Source organism: Canis lupus, unplaced genomic scaffold (genome assembly GCF_011100685.1).
Source record: "Canis lupus familiaris isolate Mischka breed German Shepherd unplaced genomic scaffold, alternate assembly UU_Cfam_GSD_1.0 chrUn_S2162H2362, whole genome shotgun sequence".
NCBI classification, from domain to species: domain Eukaryota; kingdom Metazoa; phylum Chordata; class Mammalia; order Carnivora; family Canidae; genus Canis; species Canis lupus.
The window spans coordinates 30544-51435 of NW_023331046.1; the positions used below are offsets into that span (position 1 = coordinate 30544).

Here is a 20892-nt window from a genome sequence, read left to right on the forward strand (position 1 = left end):
AGAGAGAGAGAGAGAGGCAGAGACACAGGCAGAGGGAGAAGCAGGCTCCATGCAGGGAGCCCGACGTGGGACTGGATCCCGGGACTCCAGGATCACGCCCTAGGCGGAAGGCAGCGCTAAACCGCTGAGCCACCTGGGCTGCCCTGGTGTGTCTGTCTTTGGACCCTGAGTTCACTTTTAAATGTCATCCCCACTGATTTTGGCTGAGGCATTCATGTTGGTTAATCCCACCTATTTTATCAGTTACCAGCCTCCTTACTCCTTTAAAAAACAAGACAAAACAAAACAAAACCCTAAAGGTTTCCCTTTGGGATCTGGACATACTCTGGGGAGCCTTGTCAGCATGAAGGTCAAGCTAAAGAAGACTGTTCTGTCCCAGCTTCAGAGGAATAGAAGACAAAGGAGGTGGCAGGTGGGGGGAAGGCTCTCAAGTCTCAGTCTCCCCTGTATGGGAGGGGAGCTGTAAGTGAGCTGTATCAGAGAAGAGGAGGACAGGGATGCCTGGGTGGCTCAGCGGTTGAGCGGCTGCCTTATCCTGGAGTCCTGGGATCCAATCGTGCATCAGGCTCCCCACAGAGCCTGCTTCTCCTTCTGCCTATGTCTCTGCCTCTCTCTATGTGTCTCTCATGAATAAATAAATAAAATCTTTTTTAAAGAGAGAGAGAGGAGGACAGGATTTTGCCCTCCTTCACATTTGGGACTTGGTATTCACTTTGCAGGATGACCCAGCAGCCTCCCGGTGCTGGCTGGGGGGGGGGGGGGGGCTCTGGTTTAGGCACTTACTTAGCTTTTTGGAGCTGATCTTGGCTTCTGCTGTGCTATAGGTGAGACCCCCAGGGGCTGGATAGGTGAGGGAAAAATGTAGAAAGTGACTGAATCCCCAGGCAGGGGTTCATGAAGGAAGCCTAAGTAGGCAAAGGGCTAGGTGACTCTGCAGCTGAGGCTGCGGAGTGTCAGCCCTCCCCAGAGTGGGGATGGAGGTTGAGACCAAGTGTCAGAAGGATCTAAGATGCCAGCAGAGGTGAGCTGAGGCTGGGTCAGCCAGGAAGCACCAGGTCCCAACCAAGAGGAGAGAGGAAGAGGCAAGTTTCACCAGCTAACCTGCATGGGCTTTGCGGGTCTGCTTTACCAGCTGAACCTGGGTGAAGGTTCAACAGTCTTCCTCCCCTCAGAGACACAGAGCATACTGAGAGACCCAAAGAATTTCATAGCCGTTCCCCTTCCAGCATCACCCAGGAGACTTGTAAACCACACACACTCCTTCCCCACCTTGGAAAGAAGTAGGGAGCTGGGGTGGAAATCTGAGAGACCGAGCATTTAATCAACTAGACCATTCACTTGATGGCATCTGAGCACACTTGCCAGATCAGAAATGGTTTCAGCGGGTGTCTTGTTCCTTTTCTATGCGGTGGGACAGTGAACAAGCATGAAGATCACAACAGCCAGAGAGAATAAATTAAGCAACGTGGCCTGTGGTCTGAGGAGCCCCAGGGCACCCGTGATCTCACCTCCCCATCCCCACCACCTCTATCTCTGTCCACCCTCCAATCAGTCCCCGAGAGAGGAGATTGGGACGAGAGAGGAGATTGGGACGTCTTTGCCTTGTCCTCTCCTTGAACTAGGGCAATGGTTCTCAACCCATAGGGAACCCCCAACACGGAGCACAGGAGGAAGAGCAGACCAGACACACACAGAGTGGAGCTGTCGCTGGGGGGAGCAGGGCCTTCTCAAGGCTGTCATTGCCTCCAGGGCGATGCCAGGCTCTTTCTCCCCTGACAACACAGGCCCGGTTTTCCAGAGCCTGAGCCAGGAAGCTTAGCTTCCGAAAATGGTGTAGCACTGTGCAGTGCTGGAGAAAAATCACAGAACCACATTTAGGGCCACTCTACTTTCAGAGCCTTCATCATCTCCTGGGACCTCAGTGCTGTACAGAGTGCCTTCTGTGGGACTCTGGTCCCTCCCCCAGTCCCTTCTGCAGACATCCTAAGATCCCACCTGTCTCCCTGCATCCTCTACCACACATCTATCCCTTCCCTGCTAGCCAGAGCACATTCCCATCCTCAGGGGAGATCCCAGCAAGCAGGGAGAGGGAGGAGAAGGGCCTGTGTGCTGGAGGGGGTGTGGGAGTGCATTGTCTGGCAACACTCCTCTGCTGCTCCCCACTGGGTCACTCAGCTCTGGCAACAGCCCAGCTCCAGGACAGAAGAGAAAGCACTGGTCTCCAACTCGCTCTCTTTCTGTGAACAATGCTGAGATGATTAAAAAAAAAAAAAAAAAAAAATGGTTACTAGGGTAACTGCAGCTTAATCCCTCTGACTCAAGAGGGGGAAAAAAAAAAACAAAAAACAAAACAAAAAAAAAAAACAACCCAAGGAAGACAAAGGAGTGGAAAGGATGTACACACGATGTACTGTGTGGGAGGCCAGCCACAGACACGGAGCTGGGACTGTCACTGTGTGTGCTTGTCCAAGGGTCCTGTGCATGCACACACACACACACACACACACACACACACACACACACGTGCACAGGCGTGTCCCCGGGGGCGTTCCTTCACCTTCTCAACATTGGTACCTACCTGTTCCTTCAAGGCCTACTTGATACCTGCATTTCATTTGGATCCATTTGGGCAATTACTGATTTAAAGCAAACTCTATGCCAAGTCGCCTTCAATGAAAGATGCTTTTTTTCTCACTCCCGTGGTGGTAAAATACCTAGAATATAAAATTTACCGTTTTTGGCATGTTTAAATGCAGAGACAAGGACGCGTGGGTGGCTCAGTGGTTGAAAGCCAGCCTTTGGCTCAGGGCCTGATCCCAGGGTGTGTGTGTGGGGGGGGGTAGGATCGGGGATCGGGGATCGGATCCAGCATGGGGCTCCCCGCAGGGAGCCTGCTTCTCCCTCTCCGTCTCTGCCTCTGTGTCTCTCAAGAATAAATAAGTGAAGACACAGTAGTATCAGTAAGTTGGTAGTGTTGTGCCACCATCACCAGCATCACCCATCTCGCGGATTTCTCATCACCCCGACGTGTATCTTTGGACCTTTCATTAAACACTGGCCAGTACAGGTTACCCTCCGCGCCTGCTAAGCGCTGGGTGTTAGGGAAAGCCACTTCCACTGAGCAGGCGACTGAGAGACCCAGAAAGCAAGTTGCTGAGGCACCTACGCAGCAATTTCAGAAAGGCCAAGTGGCAAAGCAGAAGGGCTCAGTCCGTGGGAGGTGCGTTTTCACAGGAGCCCTCACAAAAGGGAACAAAGCAGAGACAGTCCCGGGCGGTCTAACCTCGCGCAGGCGCAACGGAAAGCCCCATTTTCGAGAAGACGGCTGCTGCCTCTTTTTTCAAGCACGAAGGGCGGGGGCGGAGGTCCTCCCAAAGGCGACACGGCACACTACTGCCACCTAGCGGCCACAGAAACTGAGCGCCACATTTGGGAAGGAAAATTAATCCTTTCCACCGCTCTTGTGTGAGGAGAGCTAGAGATAGTAGCTGAAGGAGGTACGTGCAATGCCGCTGAGGGGCGGAGAAGCCAGGAAGTTGCCAAAGGGACCCGGCAGCATCCTTCCCTACACAAAGCCGGCCGCTCTCCCGCCCCGGAAATATGGTAATAGCGGCCAAAGGCACGCGCCCGGAAGTCCCGGCACCAGGGAGGGAGAATCCCCAGAGCTCCGCTCCGATTGGTGAGTTCTGGGCATGCGCGCAGGCGCTGAATGAGGTCGGTGCCAGGCTGTGGGCCCGGGTTCGCTGGGGGTTCGGGGAAGGGTTCCAGGACCCGGCGTGTTGGTATCCGGGTACTGTCACCACATACCCGGGTGCCCCCACCGCCCCGCTGCGACGTGTGTACGGATCCCTCGTTCACTGTCCTCCTGTGCCCCAGCTTTGAACACGCCAGTCCCGTGGCACCCTCGCTGTCCTCTCAGCTCTCACGCCTCGGTTGTCTCGGGGCACCTCATGGGCCAAGAACATGACCTGTCCGCCTCGGGGCTTCTCACCCCCAAGGGATATTCTCCTTCTCCCCAACCCGAGCATCCTCTACCCACTTACATGCCCCGGGCATCAGGAAACCCAGCGCCCCTGTCTGCTGTCATTATCTAGCAGTCCTCTGGCTCATCACTTGGAACAGAATGCCTCCTCCCCCAGCCCCCTCCCTCCAATACCTCTACCTCCCCAGCATTCAGCCTCTTGGGGGCCTCCAGTGCAGGGACCTCAGGGCCACCTCAAGGTTCACCCCCAGTAAGGGACACTCCCTGTCTGTATCTGAGCACCAGAGCATCGATGATGAAATTTTAAAATCCTACCGAATACTTTTATGTTGATTCCATGTCCAGGAGAGAATTGCCTCTCACTTCCAACCATCCTACCCACACTACTATGTTACTCCCTAGCAACTCTCTTCTGTTCCCAAGCACCTCCCTAATAATTCATGGAGAGGACAGTAGCAATCAGGTGGCATTCTCTGACCTTCCCAGTCCCAATCTAGGGGATTTTGTCCCGGCATTCTCTGCATACATGGTCTAGACTGCGACCAGCCCCTCACCTCTGCTCTGGATCCCACGCCTCCCACCTTCTCAGAGAACTTGTTCCTGCAAGGATCTCTCCTCTCTCCTCCTCTCTCTACACTGGAGCATTCCACAATAAAGGGGAAGAGCCCCTACCCTCTTCCCCCATGTCCTCCTGCAGCTACTGGCACCTCATCTGTTCCTTTCTTTTTTTTTTTTTTTTTTTTAAGATTTTATTTATTTATTCATGAGGGATACAGAGACAGAGAGAGAGAGGCAGAGACACAGGCAGAGGGAGAAGCAGGCTCCACGCAGGGAGCCTGACGGAGCCTGACGGAGCCTGACGGAGCCTGACGGAGCCTGACGGAGCCTGACGGAGCCTGACGGAGCCTGACGTGGGACTCGATCCCGGGTCTCTAGGATCACGCCCTGGGTTGAAGGCGGCGCTAAACCGCTGAGCCACTGGGGCTGCCCTCATCTGTTCCTTTCAAAGCAAAACTGCTTCAGCTTCTCCTGAGGCCATTATTAGCTCCTCGACCCCCTTCAAGTAGAGCTTTTGTCCCCGTGTCTGCACTGCAACTGGTCTTGCCAAGGCCTCCATTCATATCCATATTGCCTGACACCACTCTCTCTCTCTATGCACATCTTAGGGAACTTCTGGCATTGTGACCGTTCATTTATCCATCTAGTCCTTTATATATATATTTGAAGTGGGAGGGTTATGTAATGTCAATTTCTGTTGTTTTTGAGAAGGTACCAATTTCACATCATGCCCCCCTTTTGACCTGGATATAGTATGGGAAGTCAGGTCAATATGAGCGACAAGCCAAAGAAAGAGTGTCCGTTTCAGGCCCAGAAGGGGGCAGAGGCCCCCAGAAGAAGTGGGGGCAGAGGTAAAACAGCTCCGACAAGGGATAGCTGTTCAAGAAATGAGGAAGAGCTCCAGGTAAAGGAGGGTTTCACCTCATGCACACTTGAGACTCACAGGATACACTCTGCACAGTGAGCCAGCCCTCTCTTTGAGTAGAGGGATAGCTGGAGTTTATATATATAGCTTTCTTTTTTTTTAATTTTTTTATTGGTGTTCAATTTACTAACATACAGAATAACCCCCAGTGCCCGTCACCCATTCACTCCCACCCCCCGCCCTCCTCCCCTTCTACCACCCCTAGTTCGTTTCCCAGAGTTAGCAGTCTTTACGTTCTGTCTCCCTTTCTGATATTTCCCACACATTTCTTCTCCCTTCCCTTATATTCCCTTTCACTATTATTTATATTCCCCAAATGAATGAGAACATATAATGTTTGTCCTTCACCGACTGGCTTACTTCACTCAGCATAATACCCTCCAGTTCCATCCACGTTGAAGCAAATGGTGGGTATTTGTCATTTCTAATAGCTGAGTAATACTCCATTGTCTACATAAACCACATCTTCTTTATCCATTCATCTTTCGTTGGACACCGAGGCTCCTTCCACAGTTTGGCTATCGTGGCCATTGCTGCTATAAACATCGGGGTGCAGGTGTCCCGGCGTTTCACTGCATCTGTATCTTTGGGGTAAATCCCCAGCAGTGCAATTGCTGGGTCGTAGGGCAGGTCTATTTTTAACTCTTTGAGGAACCTCCACACAGTTTTCCAGAGTGGCTGCACCAGTTCACATTCCCACCAACAGTGTAAGAGGGTTCCCTTTTCGCCGCATCCCCTCCAACATTTGTTGTTTCCTGCCTTGTTAATTTGCCCCATTCTCACCGGTGTGAGGTGGTATCTCATTGTGGTCTTGATTTGTATTTCCCTGATGGCAAGTGATGCAGAGCATTTTCTCATGTGCGTGTTGGCCATGTCTATGTCTTCCTCTGTGAGATTTCTCTTCATGTCTTTTGCCCATTTCATGATTGGATTATTTGTTTCTTTGGTGTTGAGTTGAATAAGTTCTTTATAGATCTTGGAAACTAGCCCTTTATCTGATAGGTCATTTGCAAATATCTTCTCCCATTCTGTAGGTTATCTTTTAGTTCTGTTGACTGTATCCTTTGCTGTGCAAAAGCTTCTTATCTTGATGAAGTCCCAATAGTTCATTTTTGCTTTTGTTTCTTTTGCCTTCGTGGATGTATCTTGCAAGAAGTTACTGTGGCCGAGTTCAAAAAGGGTGTTGCCTGTGTTCTCCTCTAGGATTTTGATGGACTCTTGTCTCACATTTAGATCTTTCATCCATTTTGAGTTTATGTTTGTGTATGGTGCAAGGGAGTGGTCTAGTTTCATTCTTCTGCATGTGGATGTCCAATTTTCCCAGCACCATTTATTGAAGAGACTGTCTTTCTTCCAATGGATAGTCTTTCCTCCTTTATCAAATATTAGTTGCCCATAAAGTTCAGGGTCCACTTCTGGGTTCTCTATTCTGTTCCACTGATCTATGTGTCTGTTTTTGTGCCAGTACCACACTGTCTTCATGACCACAGCTTTGTAATACAACCTGAAATCTGGCATTGTGATGCCCCCAGATATGGTTTTCTTTTTTAAAATTCCCCTGGCTATTCGGGGTCTTTTTTTTTTTAATTTTTTTCTTTTTTAATTTTTTATTTATTTATGATAGTCACAGAGAGAGAGAGAGAGAGAGAGAGAGAGAGAGAGAGAGAGGCAGAGACATAGGCAGAGGGAGAAGCAGGCTCCATGCACCGAGAGCCTGACGTGGGATTCGATCCCGGGTCTCCAAGATCGCGCCCTGGGCCAAAGGCAGGCGCCAAACCGCTGCGCCACCCAGGGATCCCTCGGGGTCTTTATATATAGCTTTCTGGAGCTGACCTTAGCTCCTGGTGTGTTGTAGATGAGACTGGGGGCATGGAGGCTACGCTCCCAGTGGGGGATACGGAATGTGGCTGGGCTCATAGCAGGAGGTTCATGAAGGAGGCTTTAACCTGGTAAAGGCTTTGATGACTCTGCAGCTGAGCCTGAGCAGCAGACAGTCTTGCCCAGAGGTGGGATGCAAGATGAGACCCAGCCACAGACGTATGTGCAGATCCCAGCTGAGAGGTAAGGCTGAGTCAGCCAGGGAGCACCAGGTCCTGAGCAGGAGGAGAGACACAAAAGTGCCAGTTACAACCAGCTCCCATGCATGGCATCACCAGTGGATCTGGGGGACAAGAGTCATCCCTCCGTCAGAGACCATCCAGGGGCTCTGTGAGCCATGTAGGTGTGTCATAGACCCCCTTTCCACATCATCATGTGGACCTGTAAGCCACACATATCCCTTCCTCACTTGGAAAGGAGTAGGGGGCAGAGGGGAGGGTGGTGGAAATGTGAGGCTGAGCATTTGTATATGTGGACCCATCCCAGCACACTTACTTGTCATATTAGATGTAAATGAATGGCTTCTTTCCCCCCTTGCCTTCCAGTCCAGGGGGCGGGGAGGGGGGGGCAGGGCTCATGGTGTAGGTCAGATCGGTCAGAGGACTAAATGAACCAAAGTGCCCTTGTGGTCTGAGGAGCAGGAGTGAGTCTGTGATCTGAGCTCAGCATCCCCACTGGGTTTTCCTCTGCCCACGGCCCATTCAAGCCATCCATGGAAAAGGAGATTAGGGGTGCTTGTCTTATTCTCTGCTTTAACTCAGGAAGCTTTTACCATTCACAGACGGACCCCCAGAGCAGATGGCAGAAAGAAGAGAGGCCCACATGGACACACATAAGGGAGTAATTGACTCAAATGAGGTGAGCTGGGTCTCCTCATGGCCATCCTGGCCCTCCACCGGTAATTTCTCCTTTCACAACACACTCACTCACTTCAGGGCCTGAGTTCTGGAGCTGGGCTTCAGAAAATGTTTCCAGAGCCAGAGTAGGAAGCCTGGAGGTGTGTGCCTAAGAGCCAGCGGTTTTTCTTAGAAGGAGAGGTTTTTCCCTTCTTATGTCTTTTGAAGGTCAATCATGTCAGTTTCCTCCAGGGAGCCAAGAGGCCTAGGTGAGAATCTCAGTAGTTGCTGGCAGACCCAGCAAATATCCCCCAGATCCTTTCCTGGGTGCTGGGTCCTCAGAATATCTAATCTTCAAGGGAGATCCTCCCTTTGTCCCCTAGACCTGGCACGGCCTCAAGTAGGGACACTGGCTTTTCTTTGGAGTGAGCAGCAATCAGATGCTCCAGTATAGGACACATGTCACAGCTCCAGTTGCTGTCACTGGCCCCAGGGTTGTTCTGTCCATGGAGGGGAGACCATTAGGTACTGGCCACCGCACAGTCATGCAGCAGGAACAGTATCCCACAGGCTTTCGTTAGAGGAAGCTGGAGGAGTTAAAACACACTGACTTAGACCCGTTGCCCCATGTGGTTCTTGGAACTCAGGAAGTCATGCTTTCCACCCTCTTTCATCTGACTGAGACAGTGGTGCCCTGAAGCCCTAGGGCCTCTCTAATGGAATCCAGGGTCTAGTCCTGAAGAAGCCACCGGCCTCTCATGTCACTCGGGGGATGGGAGGGGTCAACCTGGAGCAAGGGTTCGGTCTCATCACAGTCGTGGTCCACCTGGCCTCCCTTCCTCATCTGGCCTCCTCTCAGATAATGACCCATCCCTCCCTTCCCCATCCAGCAGGGGTAAGGAGCTTTGGAATGCTGGGGTTTCCTTCACAAAGATGTGAGCTCTGATAGTGCCTGGGCTGTGGCCACGTAGCAGTGGCTGAAGTCGCCTTCAGACTGGACCTTGGTCCTTAGCCTAAGAGCATGCACCTGAGTTACTGCATGGTGGCCTGAACAGTGGCCCTTGTGTAAGATCTTCAAACACTCCAGATCTGGGCCACTCCCTGTGCTTCCAACAACCCGCTGGAGCCGGCACACTGCATCCCCTTCATGGTGATCTGAGAACTACACTCTGATCCCAGCTTGGCAGGGGCCAGAGTCACAGGGCAGTCCTGTTCTGCTGCTCTATGGCCCAGACTCTCTGTTCCTCACTGGAAGGACCCCAAAGCCCAGCCTGAACACCACCAGATAGGACATGTTGAGGCCAATCTCATGATCAGGCCTTAGTTTTACAGACAATTCAGACTGTCCAGGCCAGGATCACAGGCGAGGTTCCTGCGAATCAAGAAACCTCTCTGTCGCAGGCACTCTGTCTAAATTTGTGGCCAAATACCCACGTACCCATGTCTGCCATCGCCTAAACCCCAGTCCCCTTACATCCAGTGCCCTCAATAGCAGCACTGCTCTGAGAGCCCCCAGCAGGACTCCTGCCCTCTGATGCCACCTCTGCCACCACTTCCCAACCGCTCCCTCTCCATTTCACTCTAGTCTGATAACCCCATGTTGGACTCTCCCCGGACACCAGCCATTGGGGCTTTTACCTGGAAGATGATGAATCTCTGAAGCCATATCTCCGTGGGTCACAGAAGCACGGCTTGTTTTCATCTGTACCTCCTTCTATTCCGGTGGCTCTTCCCATCAACAGGTCTACCGAAGAAATGTCTGCTGGGCCCCAGAACCCCGTGGGCTGAACCTGTGGGGCATCAATACTCAGAGGGCCCAGAAGCCCTGCCAATCTGCAGATGACCCCAGACCCACATTCCCCATCTCACGGGTGGGCACTGCCATCCACCCAATTCCTTAAGGTGAAATCCTGGGGGTGCTGCCTGGTGTGCTCTCCATAGCCCCAGGACTCTCTGGGACGTGCTCTGGAAAAGGCCAGACCATGATCTTCACGTTGCCACAGATGTGCAAAAGTCCCCCATGAGGGACCCTTCTGGGCAGATACAGTCTCAGCGGGTCCTAGCAGCTTGGGAATGCCCCTGATTTGGGCGGGTTCCCCACAGGAATTCCCGAGAAGACCTGGGCCCTGTAATATACCTGGGAGTTTGAAATCCTCATCTTCTGTTAAGAATTCACTGTCTAAACTCTATTTCTATTTGGCATAGCAGTAAGCCCGGGATTTCGAACACAGGAGTTGAATATCCGGAAGAAATCGCTCAAAGGGAAAGTTGGGGAGGCACGTGTTCATGGGTGAGCATGAAACAAGGGATTTGCTCAATTTTACTTTTCATCATAAGTACCTGGACCTGTGTGGGCCCTTATCTGAGCATGGGAATGAATTTTGCAACAGAAATTATACTAGAAAGTTAAAAAATGCAACTCCGTAAACTTGGCAGATAAGCCTGACAGCTGATCCATCTCCATCAACTGATACAAATTTCAGCCAACACATTTTCAAAGAATTACTGTGATCTCTGATGAAGTTATCTGTACAGTGTTTTCTCCAATCTTAAAGTAACTAAGCACAAAGGATCTTGATAAGAAATAAAAGTAATACGTTTCATTAGCAAATCCAGTGTTTTAACTTCACACTTGGGTTTTTAGGAACTTTGAGAGCAGCAAAACAATGTAGTTTTAATGCCCGAATTTACTTTGAAGTGCTTTTCCTTTCCTCACAGCCTATGAGATCTGCCGACCACAGCAGGTAATGATGAAAACCTGCTTGCCTTATGAGGGGAGTCTCAAATTTCTGACTGGAGGTTTCTCCCTAAGGACGGTTCTGTTGCCACAGCTGCAAACTAGGTTCTCATAGAAGTTTCCAAATAATGGTCACGCTGGGGGCACATTCCAGACTCTCTAAATCAGACTCTCTGGGATGGAGCACCAGCATCGGTCCCTCTTTTTTTTTTTTTTAATTATTAGTAAGTTTTAAATTTTACTTCCAGTATACTTAACATGGTGTTCTATGTTTCAGGTGTCCAGTACAGTGACTCAACAATTCCATACATCACCGGGTTCTCATCAGGACAAGTGCCCTCCTTCTTCCCAGCTGTTTTGTTAAATTCCACCAGTGAAATCATATGATACTTGTCTTTCTTCTTATTTCGCTTAGCGTAATAATCTCTAGCTTCATCTGTGTTGTTTCAAATGGGAAGATTTCATTCTCTTTTATGGCTGCATAATATTCCATTGTATGTGTACACACCACATCTTCCTTATCCATTCATCTATCCATGGACGCTTGGGCTGCTTCCACGATTTGGTTGTTGTAACATGCTGCTATGAACGCAGGGGTGCATGTACCCCTTTGAATTAGTGTTTTTGTATTCTGGGTAAATACCCAGCAATGTGATTGCTGGATCATAGGGTAGTTCTATTTTTAACTTTATTAGGAGCCTCCAGACTCTTTCTAGAGCGACTGCACCAGTTTCTGGGACCCACGGAATCATGACCTGAGCCAAAGGCAGGTGCTTAACCCACTGAACCTCCCAGGCGCCCTGGTGTTGAGTTGTTTGTAAATTGCTCCAGGAAAGAGTCGCTGTGCAGGCTGAGCTTGAGAAGCATTGCTGAGCTCACCTGTCCGGCGTTAAACAGAATCTTGGACTTTAGGGCCGTATGTACTACTACAAAATTAAAAAAAAAATTCCTTATGTGTCTTCTCTTGCAGAAATTTTTTTTTCTTTTTTAATTTGAGTCTAGTTGACACACAATGTTACATGAGTTGCAGGTCCATATCACAGTGATTCACCATCTCTAGTATTATGCTCTGCTCCCCACAAGCGTAGCTACCATCTGTCACCATACAGTGCTATTCCAATACCATGGACCATATTCCCTATGCTGTGGCCTTTCATCCAGTGACTTACTCATTCCTTCCCTGGGAAAGCCTGTATCTCACCCTCCCTTCACTCAACTTTCCCATCTACCTACCCCCCTTACAGTTGGCTTTCTGTGTTCACAATGTCAAGAGCTATTTGTGACATATTTATTTTACACCATATTTAGAACATTTCAAGGACTCAGAGTGTGTTTGTGTGGCAATGTCCCCTTCCTTACATGACAGGCAGGGGGAGGGGGGTGGGGAGGGGCCTTGAGGATGGACAGGCAGCAGGATTTCCATTGTCTTGGTCACCCCTCTGCTGTGGATGCCCCCTGGCTTGCTGAGTGGATCAGGGAGCTCTGTATGTGTTGGGGGGGGGGGAACATCCCTCCCCACTCTACATGTCCTTCCTGTGGCCAGAGGTTGAAGCTAACAGCGAGGCTGGGTTGCCAGGGAATCCGCAGCCAGTTCTAATTGATTCCTGAAGGATGGAAAATCCCGAAGAGGGTTTTCAGATGCACAATGGACTCTGGGAGCCTGCCCACAGCGTGGATTTCTGAGCCAACCACTATGTTCATCCAGTGGGTGTCTGTTTTTTTTTATTTTTTTAATTTTTATTTATTTATGGATAGTCACACAGAGAGAGAGAGAGAGAGAGAGAGAGAGAGAGAGGCAGAGACACAGGCAGAGGGAGAAGAAGCAGGCCCCATGCACCGGGGAGCCCGATGTGGGATTCGATCCCGGGTCTCCAGGATCGCGCCCTGGAGCCAAAGGCAGGCACCAAACCGCTGCGCCACCCAGGGATCCCCCAGTGGGTGTCTGTGCACGAGAAACACAGAGTACACGCACGGATGTGTGCACTCACCATCACTCCTTTCTGTTGTGCACAGTGACTCAGTCTGGCGGGAGCAGCTAGCACACATGGAAGAGGCAGGTGATGATGGGTCCTGCAGGCAGGACCCAGAGAACGTGGGAAGAGAGATGGGACAGTTCCTTAGTTTTATAAAATCAACGGCCGTACCTTTTCCTCTATGACTTAGGGCATCTGCATTCCATTTTCTAAAGCCTATCATTTACATACCACAAAATCCACCCAATAAAAGGGTTCAATGTAGGGACTTGTAGCAGATTTACAGAATTGTGCTTCCATCACCACGATTCAGTTTTACAAACATTTCCATCACTCCAGAAAGACCCTGTGTACCCGTCAGGACTCAACTCCCATTACCACCTCTAGGCTGAGGCAAAATCTAATGTTCTCTCTGGCATTTCCTCTAAACTGTCTCTTGCTTCAAGTGGACTTTTGTGTCTGTGTTCTTTCACTTAGCAGAACACTGTGGAGGCTCATCCATGTTGTAGCAGACATCAGAAGGTCACCTCTCTTTGTAGGTCAGTGCCATTCTACTGGCATGCTATGCCACATTTTGATTATCCTTTTACCATTGACAGGCATTTAGAGAACGGTTTCCTTTTGTTGTTGTTGTTGTTGCTGCTGTGAACGTCTGAGTACACAAGTCCTTTGCCTGGCCATAGGTTTCGTTTTCTAGTTTCTCCATGCCTTCATTCTTTGTCTGGCATGGTTGCAACTGGACAGAACCTTCAGCCAATTTTGGAAGGAAACGGTAGGGCCGACATCCTCACCTTAGTCTGGATCTCAAGGGGGAAAGCATTCCTTCGTTCACTACTAATATGATGTGACAAGAGACCTATTTTCTTCTAGATACCCTTCATAGAATGAGGACGTGCCCTTTCTTCTAGCCCTACTGTGGCTGAGCATTTGTATCACAAATGGGTCTTGATTTTTGTCAAATGTCTTTTCTTTGTCTATGATCAGATGTTTTTGTCCTCATTACACTATGATGGTGTTTACCCTAACTGTATTTTGAATGTTTAAAGCAATATTGCAACCTGGTATCAATCTCCCTAGCTTAGACACACACTGCCTTGTAAATGCTGCTGGATATGGTGTGCCACTTCGTTGAGGACTGACGTATGGACACCTGTGATAGATCTTGCTACAGTTACTTGTGTTGTCATGTCTGGCTTTGGTAGCAGGGTAATACTATCTTCATAGGATGAGTTAGGACATGTTCCCTCCTCTCTGTTCTGGAAGAGTCTGTGAAGGATGGATATTATCTCTTCCTACAGTTTAACAGAATTCCGCAATGATGCCAGCAGGACCAGGGCTTTGCTCTGCGGGGGGGGGGGGGGGGATTTTATTATTTTATTTTATTTTATTTTATTTTTGTATTTAGTCATTCACGAGAGAAATACAGAGAGAGGCAGAGACACAGGAAGAGGGAGAAGCAGGCTCCTGGACGCAGGGAGCCCAATGTGGGACTTGATCCCCGGACCCCGGGATCACACCCGCCCTGAGCCAAAGGCAGACGCTCAACCACTGAACCACCCAGGCATCCCAAGTGGAGAGGCTTTTAATTCACAAATTCAATTCTTTACTTGGGATAGGTACATTCAGATTTTCTCTGTGAGCATTCCATTTTACCTTATTCTCTCCCTGGATTTTCTTGCTCCTGGTGGCTCTGCCTCTGCCTCTGCTCTGGAACCTGGCATGCTGAATATTTCTAGACGTCACTGGATCCCGACTCCTAGCCAGTAACTTGGGACCGTATGCTGTATCAGATGGGACCCTCGGATATGCTGATACACTTGATATGTAGGCAAGGGGACAATGCCTTTGAGGTGGGGATGGGGTTGGCACCAATGGGTCTCTCAGTTACACCCACCCACCATTCTCCATGAGCCCCCAGGTAAGCCATAAGTCTGCATTCATAAGTCTGCGCTCACCCTCAGCAAGGCCCAGGTCCACACTGCCCCATCCTGATCCTTCCCACTCTCTCACCTCCTGGCAAGAGAGCTGCACAGGGGATCCATGACAGCTCTCTGCACAGGTAATGGGGTGTCACAGCTCTCCCCGAGTCAAGGCTCAACTCCCAAGAGCCCTGACTGCCTTACAGTTATTCCAAACTTCCCTGCCCCAGCAGCCTGCCTAGCATGGAGGGGCGGGGGGCAGGGGGAGACAATGAAATCTTCATGAGTGGCTAAATATTTGATTTAGCCACAATCAAGTGGTTGGCTGCCTGGGCGAGGCCATCTTTTTACCATCTCTGTGAACTCTGCCATGTGTAGATGACTGCCCCCATCCCAGTGCATTCTGGAGAGGGTTCAAGGATGTAGCTAGGTTTGTGTGACGCTGAGCAAGTCACCCAACCTCTCTGTTCTCTGCTTTCCCATCTACTAATTGACCTTGAGTTCATTGCTCAATGATGAGTGTTTGGGAGCAGGTTACATAAGCTGCTCTATGGAAATATGTAGAATGGTGTCTGAGAGCTAGTACAGGATCGATAAGTGAAATGCCATGTTACTCCTGCTAACCGCACCCAAGTGACCAGTCCGAATTTAGGTTTCAGAGTTTCAAGAAAGAAAAGTCCTACTTTATTTACCTTCTCCCTTCAAGTGGGAGACAAGCCTGGCAGGGTCAGTTGAGCTCCTAAGCTCTCCGACAAGATCACAAGTTCAGAGCATAATAAACATACCTGTCCTCAAGCCACTTCCTCTGCAGTAGACTCATAGATGTCTGCAGCAACACAGCTGTGGTGGCTAACTAAAAATAGAGACTGTCAGAAACCAGAATGTGTTTTCAGTTCAGAGGAGTTGCATGGGCACTTCCTGGGTGCACAGCATTGGATTCTGTGTGTGTGGGGTGGGGGGAGGAGGAAGATTGATTCATTCATGCCTCCTGAAATGAAAAGGCACGTGTCTAAATCCTAAAATGACTCTTAAATATCTCCACGATGCTCTGCTTGTCAAGCAGCAGTCATGAAGCTGCTGTTCACATGCGGTGACTCAGGGACACCAGGCAATGAAGGCAGAATGGCTCCTGAAGATCCTGTGGCCAGGGCAACCAGCACCATCCCACAGGACCTCCTACTGTGGCCAGTGGACTCTGCTGTGGCCAGGAAGACTCTCTTCCACTGGCTCCACCTGGATGATCTGAAGGCTGGTCCTCCTGCAGGGCCACCAAGGGTGACTTGACGGGGCTCCCTGGTGCCCTTCCCGTCCCTTGCTCCAAATCCGCACAATTTAGAGCTCATCCCATAAACCACCATGATCTACTGCTGTAGGACTGAAATGTCGTGGTCTCACAAACAAAAACAAACAAACAACAAACCAGTATGGATCAAGAAACCAGAATCAAAAGCTATTTTCCTTTCTTATGTATATTTATTAGGTATGCACAATGAGGTAACCCATCAGAAACTCCGCCAAGGAGAATACAATCAATGTTACAAAGCAGGGAAACACTGATCTACAGTTAGCTCAGCATATTCATAATGGCTTACACAGATAACACAATGGTGAAACACCACGTTCCAGTCCCGCGTCCCTTTCTGCACGTTGTTTAGCATCAGATTCTTGGAAGTGGATCTCAGTTGAGCACACGCTGCATTCCGGCAGAACTAGTGTTGCTTCTGGGAGGCAGTCAGTGAAATGGCACAAAAGCACATGGCCATCAACAGGGCATTCATGCTACAGAGAAACCTGGTATCTTATTGACAACAAGGCAGGGAGGAGAGACAGAGATCTGGGGTGGGAAAGTGACAACATGCATCATGGGAGCCATAATACAGAAGTTAAGGACCTCTGGTATGCAGTGTTCCATAGAAAGCCCCACGGTGATCCAGAAACTCCAGGCAGGAAAAAGTAAGACCTTCCTGGGATTGGATCCATGCTCACACTGACAGAGTTTTCAGTCCTCACACTGCTCTTATTTCTCTACCTTCTCTGATTGCTTCCTGTTTGGTCCCCAACAGGAATCCGGGCTCAGGATCTGGCAACACCGGCAACCATGTCCAAATCCACTCAGATCTCTGCTACATGAGGATGAGAGCCTCAGTTTTCCTTCAACCACTGTTTTAGGAGCCTCTGAAACATTCTTTTGCTTTCCTGCTGCATCTCCAGTTGGAGCTTCTCCCTCTCTCCTGCTGTTGGAGCACCCCTTCAGGCAGAAGGCCAGGCCGGTTGGTCCCCAGGCTGAGGGTCAAGCCGCTGAGGCCCTGCACCAGCGTTTCCCAGGAGGAAGGATGTGGGGCCCCTTTCCTCTCTGCAGGCATCCCAGAGACATTGGGCCTATGGCTCTGGCAGTATCGACATTCACATCGGAATCCGTTCTGATCTCTATCACCTGATGAAGAGATCCTGGCATTTCTTTCAACCCGATAAGGTGCCACGTGATCAAGGTGTCGCCGTCTCATGTGCCCCAGAAGTGTTCTCTTCCTCTGAGGGGATGCTGACCTTTCCCAGCGCCTCTCCTGTAGGGTCTTGTCATCCCTGTACTGCTGCTGGAGCAGCCCCTCTGGCAGAGGGGCAGGGTATTTGGGGCCAGGACTGCTTTTGAGGTCCCCGAGGCCCATCATCAGCAGTTCTGAGAAGGAAGGAGGGGAGGCTGCTGTGACTTCCCGGGAAGTCTCTTCAGAGATCACTGGGGAAGATTCCGAAATCAGTGTTGGGTTACACTTCTGGAGTGGATCCATGGAGGTGTAGTTGGTGCTCATAGCTCCACCTGGCCCTTGGGTCTAGAGAGGAAGGTGAAGGTGAAGGCTGTCAAAGAGCTGGAAGATAGCAAGGGAAGGGCACGGCCAGAAGAGCCCAGACTGCAACACATGGCGATAAAAGAAGAAAGAAAACCCGTTATTATTCCTCTGACTTAACCTTTCCGTGCCATCGTCTCCTACCTGTTAAATGGGGGCAACAATGAGCTCTACTCCCTAGGATGGTTCTGTGGTTTAAATGAGATAATACGTTTCCAAGAGCTCAGAAGACTGATGGCATATGATCAGGGTCTTAGAAGCGTGATCCGTTATGGCGTCCACATGACCTATAATGCAAAATGATGCCCTGCAGTCAACCATGGTGATTCCCTGCTGACATTTTTTAAAAAGATTTTATTTATTTATTCATGAGAGACACACACACAGAGAGGCAGGGACATAGGCAGAGAGAGAAGCAGGCTCCATGCAGGGAGCCCGATGTGGGAGTTGATCCCGGGACTCCAGGATCTCGCCCTGGGCCGAAGGCAGGTGCTCAACTGCTGAGGCACCCAGGTGTCCCCCTGCTGACTTTTTATATCTGTTCTCAAGCATAATTGTAAGGACAATCCATGTGTGGCTAGCATGTGCTCTCCTCGCAAGTGTTCGTGTACTTTTGAAAAGCAGACATTTGCTAAAACCTAAGTATTTCCACCACGGGGAGGGATACATTCTTTGGAATTTTCACTGGCTTTCATCTAGTTAAAAGGATGTTGAAGCCTATGGAAAGAATTTCAAAATCCCTAGGAAGAATAAGAATTTACTAAAGTATAAGAATGGAAATCAATGAAATTTCTGACAAGACAGATTAGAGAAACTCAAATCAAAAGTTGCTTCTTTGAAAGGATCGATAAAATTGACAAACCTCTCACAGGACGATGAAGGAAATGAAGAAAGAGAGGGAACAAAAGCAAGATACAGCACACTTCCTGCTTTCTAGCCAAATGACAGAGCCAGAGTAATCAGAACAGTGTGGCACTGGCATAAAAACTGACACACAGACCAATGGAACAGAATCGAGAGCCCAGAAATAACCCTATGCATATATGGTCAACTAATATTTGACACAGGGGTCAAGAATACTCAATGGAGAAAAGATATCCTCTTCAATAAATAGTGCTGGGAAAATGGCATATTCACATGTCAAAGAATAAAGCTGGATTCCTGACTTACACTCAACAAAAATCAATTTGACATAGATTAAAGACTTAAATGTGGGGCACCTGGGTGGCTCAGTGGTTGGGCATCTGCCTGTGGCTCAGGGCGTGGTCCCGGGGTCCCGGGATTGGGTCCCGCATCAGGCTCCTCATGGGGAGCCTGGTTCTCCCTATGCCTATGTCTCTGTCTCTCTCTCTTTCTGCGTTTCTCATGAATAAATAAAATCTAAAAAAAAAAAAAAGACTTAAATGTAAGACTGGAAACTATAAAACTCCTAGAAGAATACATAACAACAAAGCTCCTTGACATGGGTCTTGGCCATGAATTCTTGGATGTGACACTCAAACCACAGACAACACAATCAACAAGAAACTAGCAGATTACATCTCACTGGAAAGCTGCACACCAAAAAAAAAAAAAAAAAAAAAAAAAAAGAAAGCTGCACACCAAAGAAACCGTCAACCAGGTGAAAAGATAACTTACAGGATGGGAAAAATATTTGCAAACCGTATGTCTGTCAAGGGGTTAATATGCAAAATATATAAAGAACTCATACAGCTCCATAGCAAAAAGGCTAACCGTTCAATGTAAAACTGAGTAAAGGATGTGGATAGACATTTTTCTAAAGAAGAGGTACAAATGGCCAATAGAGAGATGAAAAGTGCTCCAAACCAATAATTATCAGAGAAATGTGTGGGGAACCACCTGCGGAGCCTATCTGAGAACTGAATCTCGTAGTCCTCAGCACACTGGGGACATGGGAGATCCTGAGTCAGCACACTGACTCTTGACCACCTTGTTTTCCAGATACAGCTCCTCTGCTCCCCACCCCCTCCTCTGAGTCAACCGCCTATTCTTTTACCCTTTGAAGTAAACATGTTTTTCTCTGCTTCTCAAAGTCAATAATTCCTATAGCCAATCTGCTAATTCTCTTAATAAAAACTGGAGGAGACAGAGCCTCGGGGTCGGAGTCCGAGTCTGCTTTGAGTCCGAGTCCGAGTCTGACTCTCGGTCCCCCTGTCCCCCAGATTAAAATTCAGCAAGACTCCCGAGTCTTTCTTCATATCGTAGCCTCCGACTATCCTGGATCTGCGGCAGAAATGCAAACCCAAACCACAATGAGGTATCACCTCACACCTGTTAGAATGCCTAGTATTGAAAAAACAAGAGATAAAAATGCTGGCTTGGATGTGGAGAATAAAGAAATCATGGGGCACCTGGGTGGTGCATTTGGTTGAGCATCCAAACTCTTGGTTTCAGCTCGGGTTGTAATCTCAGGGTCCTGAGATGGAGACCTGAGTTGGGCTCCACGCTCAGCACAGAGCCTGCTTAAGTTTCCCTCTCTGCCCACCCAGCGCACTCTCTCCCTCTCAAATAATTAAATCTTTAAAAAAGAAAGAGGGGCACCTGGGTGGCTCAGTCAGTTAAGTGTCTGCCTTTGGCTCAGGTCATGATCCCAGGCTCCCTGCTCAGTGGGGAACCTGCTTCTCTCTCAAATAAATAAATAAAATCTTAAGGAAAAAAAGAAAAAAGAAATCCTGTACACTTTGGCACAAATGTATATTGGCACAGCACTACTGAAAACAGTATGGAGGGGCACCTGGGTGGCTCAGTTGGTTATGCATCTGCCTTTGGCTCAGGTCATGATCCTGGGGTCCCGGGATGGAGCCCCGTGTCAGGCTCTCTGCTCAGTGGGGAGTCTGCTTCTCCCTCTCCCTCTGTCCCTCCCCTTGCTCGTGCTCACTCTCTCTCAAATAAATGAATACAATATTTTAAAAAAATGTATGGAGATTCCTTAAAAACTTAAAAACAGAACTACCATATGATGCAGACATTCCACTTCTGAGAATATATCTGAAAGAGATAAAAACACTATGTCAAAGACATATCTGCACCCCATGTCCATAGCAGCATTATTTACAATAGCCAAGATATGGATACAACCCTAAGTGTCTTTTTTTATAAAGATTTTATTTATTTATTCATGAGAAACACACACACACACACAGAGGCAGAGACACAGGCAGAGGGAGAAGCAGGCTCCATGCAGGATGCCTGACGTGGGACTCGATCCCGGGTCTTCAGGATC

General features: G+C 49.1%; 1 protein-coding gene and 2 long non-coding RNA genes across 5 annotated transcripts; 1 reads left to right on the top strand and 2 right to left on the bottom strand.

Moving 5' to 3' along the window:
- Positions 1–1300: 1300 nt before the first annotated feature.
- On the bottom strand, positions 1301–3611 carry LOC119878971. 2 transcript variants are annotated; one of them, XR_005387265.1, is made up of 3 exons: positions 3284–3611; positions 2579–2714; positions 1301–2249 (listed from the first exon to the last, which is right to left on the bottom strand). It is a non-coding gene; the product is annotated as an uncharacterized LOC119878971 (long non-coding RNA). The 2 variants fall into 2 exon arrangements; XR_005387266.1 differs by lacking the exon at positions 3284–3611 and adding an exon at positions 3167–3271.
- LOC119878970 lies at positions 3370–10446 on the top strand. 2 transcript variants are annotated; one of them, XR_005387264.1, is made up of 4 exons: positions 3370–3679; positions 8125–8201; positions 9765–9921; positions 10388–10446. It is a non-coding gene; the product is annotated as an uncharacterized LOC119878970 (long non-coding RNA). The 2 variants fall into 2 exon arrangements; XR_005387263.1 differs by lacking the exon at positions 3370–3679 and adding an exon at positions 7733–7852.
- A 5813-nt stretch (positions 10447–16259) lies between these two features.
- On the bottom strand, positions 16260–20654 carry LOC119878972 (protein FAM156A/FAM156B-like). Its single transcript, XM_038589491.1, has 2 exons — positions 20623–20654; positions 16260–17633 (listed from the first exon to the last, which is right to left on the bottom strand). The coding sequence occupies exons 1-2, from the start codon at positions 20623–20625 to the stop codon at positions 16974–16976; spliced, it is 663 nt and encodes a 220-aa protein (XP_038445419.1). The 5' UTR covers positions 20626–20654; the 3' UTR covers positions 16260–16973.
- Between the last annotated feature and the right edge of the window lie 238 nt (positions 20655–20892).